Here is a 7,015-nt window from a genome sequence, read left to right on the forward strand (position 1 = left end):
ACCCTATTAATTTCAATTCCTTAGTGTAATTGTAACATAAATAAATTATATTAATTCCAATTGCAAACTTATAGTAATTTTAGAATAATTTTAAATATCATTATTTGAAAAACATAAAAAAAAATATCTCTGAATTCATTGTATTGTTAGGATCTCAATTACAATGCCTCCTTAATAGACAGAGAGACAAATTTACTTTTTCTGCAACCATGTAGGAATGTTCTCATTACTCAATTAAAATCAGCTGTGTAATGCCCAACTTTACCTCACTAGTGGGAAAAAATTCCCATTAGTGCCACTTTCCTCACTAGTGAGTGAAAAAACTTTATTGTGCTTCCTTGATAAAAGAAGTTTTGTTATTAACATAAATATTTTCTGTAAAACTTTAATAAGCTTATTTAACGTAACTAAATAATTAAAAAACGAATATTAAAAAATAAAATAAAAATTGAAAGGAATATAGAAATAAAAATAATGTTTTAATAAATCATTGGATATTTTTTATTATAACAGTTAAAAAGGTTATAGTGTTACCTTATAGAAATTTAAAATGGATTCTAGTGATTCCTGATTAGTTTTTATTTTTAGTTAATAACCCTAATGGTTGCAAAAAAAATATAATATTTAACTCGAGTGTATTTTCCTCACACTCGGCAATTTGCACTTGCACTCGCCTCGCTTCGCTCGCTCGTGCGTGCAAACCCTGCCTGGTGTGAGGAAAAGTACTACTTTCCACACTTGTTAAACAAATATCTATGGTTTAACTCACAAATATTAGCAAAAAAAAACAAAATTAGACTGTTCATTGTAAAAGAATGCAAAAATTTACAAAAATCTTTTAGATTCAGCAAAGAAATAAAAAATAATAATCAAAACACAGTTTCAATTACTTAAAATAAAGCGTGATTATGTATCAATAAGGTGAAAATTTTTCCATCCAGAAAAGTAGGACTACGGAAAATAATTTTACAGAAAGCAACAGCTTGACCGACTTTGAAAAGGAAAAAGAAAGAACACAGAAATCTTAACTTTACCAACTGTGTGCTAGAAAGAAAAATCTAAGTATTCTGAGCTTGAAAGAACAAAATTAACTTCCTTTTTTTAAAAATCAGAACCAGTAAGAACATTATTTTTTCTTTTTTTCAAACTGACACTAACAGTTTCTCTGCATAATTTACTACCTGCAGCGTTTTTTAATTTAAATAATTCTCGACAATTGTTCCATTATGTGAGGAGTTTATTTTTGAAAAAAAAAAAAGTAATCGCCGATTTTTTTCAGGCGGAGCTTAACTTCCAACTACCAATTAGGTGGTCGAGGACGGTGGCGGAAGCTCATACATTACTATAAACAATTTTTTCTAACAAATCAAAAGTAGCCACACGCTGGATTCGAACTGAGGATCTCCCACTTACAAAGCCACACTCTTGACTACTAGACCATCAACCGCCTCCACATTTAAAAAAAAAAATATAAAAAAGTGAAAAATCCATTCTGTAAGTTGACTTTTCTGGTGAAAATATACTTACTTACCTAACTAGTTCAAAAAGTGTAGGCCAGGGGTCGGCAACCTATTTTAAGTAGAGAGCCATTTCTCCTTAAATAATTTTAATAAATCTTACTAAGAGCCGCAAGGATGATGGTGTAAAAACCTCTGAAGATCATTTGTATTCACAAATTATTATTTTATGATATTCAATAACATTTAAATGTTTTATATATTTATTTTCACATATTGCAAAGTAGATAAAGAAATACATAATAACTAAACCTGTGTTTGAATGAAAGTGGCGGTAGTCCTATATATTACGTACTTTATTTTAATATAATTCTATTCAATTTCTAACCTATCACATTTAAAATTCTTTTTGAAAAAATATCTTTACTTTAATAAATGAAATTTTCATTTATTTCAATAAAATTGAAATATACAATTTATTTTGGACAGGCTGAAGAGCCACAAAATTTGGATAAAGTGCTGCAAGCGGCTCGCGAGCCGCGGGTTGCCGACCACTGGTATAGGTAAAAATAAAGTGAAGTTCAAATAAATAATTTTTTAAAAGCCAACTTTTTCGGTTTTAGGAGAACAGGTAAACTAGAGAAAGCTTATAAACGGAATTCGATGGGATCATAATAGTGCTTCTTGCCTACAGCAAGAACAAGTATAATTGAAAATTAGGAATTACTGCAGGTAACAATTTCTCCTGAAGCTAAAGTTTCTGTTCTATCTTGGCAAAAACTTATTTCTCACAGTGGGAAGCAGAATACTTAATCAAGAAAGAGAAGATAAGAAGGTTTCAGTAACAATTAATATTAAAGATGAGTTAAGCATTGAAACAATAACTAATATTTATTCATTAATAAAACGTTTTAGTTTCAAATATTTGTAACATGGTTATGCTAATATTAAAATATAACCTTTTTGTTTATATCTTCTATTCCATTTATTTTTAAAACGAAAGAAGTTTATGTTAAAAAGTATTCAATTTAAAAATGTTTACTATTACTATGATTAATAAGTTTTGGCGATTTTAACAGAAACCTAAAATTTGTTAATTGATTAGTAGTGTTCCACTATTCACGAATCACTCTCCCAGTCCAGTGAAGAGGAACTCCATTCCATGGCTTTAGCAAAATTGTATTCCACATTTATTAATTGGTTTCTCATCCTGCGACTACCAAGCGCCAATTAATTGTCCAAACTTGTTTTTGAATCTTTCAATTTAGTATTGGCCTGAATCGAAGAAGATAGCCCATTTAGCTCTTTCAATTGAATTTTACTAATAATAGAACGTAGTTCCACTAGTTCGTCTGCTACATTGGAAAGATCATTGATTTTCTGATTTGTTAGAACTAAAAATGAGAATTTATTGGGCAATTCCACCATGAAGGCATCAAAGATTGGTCCAGGATGGTTGTAGATTGCTTGATTGGTGGTTTTTATAGAGTTAATAATAATAATAATAATAATAATAATAAGTAAGTTTATTTCACATAATACCATAAAAAGAAAGAAATACATTCATTAATACATATGAAAACTTAATACGGCAAGGATAACCGTCTGCCGGGGTTTGGTTAGATACAATTATGGCAGTGCCTTTTATAATATATATAATATAAATTCAACAAAATATTACCATTAATTTCAAAATTTATTTACTACAAATTTAATAATAATAATAGTGACTATTAACTGAAAATTAAAAAGAGAAACAAATATAAGAAAAGAAAAAAGAAACGAAAATTTGAGAGAAAGAGAGAGAGATAAATTACAATTTTGTTATTAAATACAAATCAAAAGACATCCAAAACTGCTAATAGATAAAACAATTCATTATTGAACAATATTTATATTGTATTCGTTGAAGAACTACTGAATACTAAATCTAGGGCTAGTGCGTTTATAATTAACAAATAGTATATAAGATAAATTTAAAAATTAAATTCATTTTTTATTATTCTCCTGTATTGCCATGCTGCAACCACGTATCTAATTAGGTGAGACCAATCAGGACCGTTCAGCAGATTGAGGAAGAAACCGAACGAAAGAAATCTTTCCCCAAACACAGATAAACGGTAGGGAGCAAGAATAGGGCACTCTGCAACAAAGTGAAAGGTGTCCTCCTTTACCCTATAATTACAAAGAGAACATTCCTCCTCTCTGTCAAGGTTGTAAGGTTTATGGTTGAGGTTCAGCAATTCTCCTCTCAGCTTTAATATCCACCTTATCTCAGTAATACCGTTTTCCATCCCGCCACCACCAGTCAAATCTGCGCACCTGACCTCGTGGTCAAGCAACTTGTAAATCGTATATCTATGTGAAGCCTGCGCCCTTTCAAGTTGGTTCAGCAAAAAACCCTTCCTCAACCAAGCAATAATGGACTGAAAGCGTGAAGGGAGTCCCTCTCGCTCCAGAACGCCCAACCTCAGATTAACCTGAGCCCGCTCAGCCAAAACGTTCCAACTTTTAGCCCATGATATACCCACTCTTACGATCTCCTCAGCAACTATCCTGGGAAACCTCGATTGATCCATATTTAACACCTTTACTAGATACCGACTATTTAATGCCAAGGTATAAAAGAATATAGGCTCAAGGCCAGTTTCTAAGTGAAGTATGTATGATGGAGTAAAATTTGGCAAAGCAAATATTTTTCTTATGAAAAACCACAGGACTCTCTCCACCTCACGGAACTCCTCTGACCCCCAAACTTGAGCTGCGTAACAAAGAATAGAACGCGACACCGCATTAAATACTTGGAGTTTCGCTTTCAGAGGTATTTGAGGCTGCATTATCGCTCCTCTCCAAATAACATTTAACGCAAGTTTAGCTGACGAGGATTTATCGAGAAAATGAGGTTTTAAATTCAATTGAGAGGTCAACAACACACCCAAATAGACAAAACGATTTACTACCTTTATCTCCTGGGTCTTGTACGTCCAGCGCTCTCTAGCTCCAAGTCTACCTCCATTGCGAAACACAACCACTTTGGACTTATCAATGTTCACTTGAAGGTTCCACCTTTCGCAATACCGCTCCAGCTTCAGTATGTTTCTCTGTAGGGCTCGCGGACTATCAGCAATCAGTACTATATCATCCGCATATAGTATAATTTTAATTACCTGACTTCCTACCTGCACTCCTGATTCAAATTCATCCTCCAAGTCATTTATAAATAATGCGAATAGGAGTGGGCTAAGTAGACAGCCTTGTCGTACTCCAGTATTCACACTAAAAGTCTCTGTTCTACCTTGCGGAGTCCAGACCGAAGAAACCGATCCCCTATACATATTTTTTAGGGCAGTAATGAACCGTGAAGAAATTCCACAATTGAACAACTTCAAATAGAGAGCATCCCTATCTACAGTGTCGAATGCAGCCTTTAGGTCCACAAAGAAAGCATATAGTTTCCTCCCTTTCCTATGTAACTGTATACGAACCAAATTAAACAGAACAAATATGCAATCAACCGTGGAGTAGCCCTTCCTGAAGCCAGCCTGACACTCTTTAAGGATCTGATTTGAATTAACAAATAATTCCAGCCTGTTCAATAAGAGCCCACAGAAAAGTTTACCGATACAATTCAAAAATGACAAACCTCGATAATTTTTGGCTTCAGATATAGAACCCTTTTTAAATAAAGGGAATATGATAGACTCCTTGAAGCTGGACGGGACACTGCCAGTAACGTAAATTTCATTAAAGACAAGAAGAAGACGTTCCAGGTACTCTGAGGGTGCGTTCTTAAAGAATTCGTAGCTCAGCCTATCGACTCCGGGAGCTTTATTGTTCTTTGCTTTCCCTAGATCTGCATACAGTTCATCCATTGAAAAAGCGCCATCCAACTGAGGAGAAATGTTTAAGGGTGGAGCATAGCAGTGAAGAGCGCACTTAGTGCGAGGAGGACATAATAACGACTTAAAATGATGCACCCAATCAATTGAAGAGATGCCACTATCGATAAAATGACGAGGCTTTTTAAAAGCTTTCACAACATCCCAGAAATCTTTACTTAACTTGACACTTTTAAATTTCTCCAACAAATTTTTATAGTATTCAGACTTTTTAACAACTATTAACTGCTTATAATTATTATTGGCCTCAAAGTATGCTTTTTTAACAAGTTGAGATGAGCTCCTGCGGTAAAGCTTAAGTAACTTTCGCGATTTCTTCCTAGCCTTATAACAGTTCCAATCGTACCATGGTTGCTTAAATACCTGCATTTTATTATCAAACGAGTTGTGCCAAAAAGTTGCTCTACGAACAGATTCAACCAGGAGCGAGATGGCGTTCTCAGGATCACACTGCTCAAGATCACTGAATTGCTGAACCTCCTTAACCAATCGTTTCTGGTATAGAGTCTTATTGTTATCAACCCATCTTATTTGAGGAAGTAAAGGAGACACCTGTTCATCTACATTTAGTAACTTTATGGAAAACGAAATTGGGAGATGGTCAGAAAAAGTCTCACATTCCACTGAGAAGTCATCTATCATTGGGAGAACATTTAGTGAGACGCAGCACAAGTCGATGACGGAGCTACCGCGTGCGCCTACATATGTAAAATGGCCCTCAGCGTCACTTTTAGATCGCCCGTTCAATATAATTAACCCATATTCATCACATAAATTAACAAATTTACCCCCTCTTGTGTTCACTACATCATCTTTAGAACGTCTGACATAGTCATATTTCTCTGAATCAATGGGTAACTCAGAACTTATTTCCTGCAATGTTCCGGTTCTAGCGTTAATATCACCCACCACAATAATATCAGCCTCAGCGAATTCAGAAATAAACTCAGTAAGACCATTAAAGTGCTCCTCCCAATGAGAACAATTTAAATAAGTTGGAACAATGTAAAATTCAGAAGTACTACCAACATGACATGAAACCATTTCCGAATCTCCCATTTAAAAAAATTTAATTCTCTGTTTTAATCTCTTTTTAATTCCATATAGCGCACCTCCGCTAGGCCTACCATATTTATGCTGCTTAATAGCATGTATCCAGATAAGATTAAATTCAGAAAAATAATTTTCAAAATAAGATGAACAACTACCGTTATCCGTTACATGTGTCTCAAATAGAAAAAAAACATCATATGATTTAACAAAATTAATAAATAAAAAATCTCCTACTTTATTATTAAGGCCCGCAATATTAAAAGAAAGAATGTTAACATAACTTAAATGTAATTGATTACCGTTAGAAGTGCTATTTTTCCGGCAGACGGGTGTATCTCAAGCCTTATTTATAATAGATGCTGATTGTTGGCGCCCCGGTAACACTGGAGGGTTGGATGCCCTGACGATGCTGCGGGAATTAGGCTGTTCCGCCAGAAGTCCGCCGATGTACCCAGTGAGATCATGACCCACCAGCTCTTTTAACTTAGATATTCCTACATCTCCTTTATAAATAAGCCCAGCGGAGTCATCCCATGATAACACGTTACCATTTAAAATTAATTTATCCGATCTGACTTCACACTTAACGCTGCTGTTTAGGCGGCG

At 34.2% G+C, this 7,015-nt stretch overlaps 1 protein-coding gene across 1 annotated transcript; it reads right to left on the reverse strand.

Moving 5' to 3' along the window:
- Positions 1-4,499: 4,499 nt before the first annotated feature.
- On the reverse strand, positions 4,500-6,400 carry LOC141450200 (uncharacterized). The gene is made up of 2 exons (XM_074120354.1): positions 4,625-6,400; positions 4,500-4,574 (listed from the first exon to the last, which is right to left on the reverse strand). The coding sequence occupies exons 1-2, from the start codon at positions 6,398-6,400 to the stop codon at positions 4,500-4,502; spliced, it is 1,851 nt and encodes a 616-aa protein (XP_073976455.1).
- Between the last annotated feature and the right edge of the window lie 615 nt (positions 6,401-7,015).

This window comes from Rhodnius prolixus, unplaced genomic scaffold (genome assembly GCF_049639745.1).
Source record: "Rhodnius prolixus isolate KJV_2025 unplaced genomic scaffold, Rpr scaffold_2, whole genome shotgun sequence".
Taxonomy (NCBI): Eukaryota; Metazoa; Arthropoda; class Insecta; order Hemiptera; family Reduviidae; genus Rhodnius; species Rhodnius prolixus.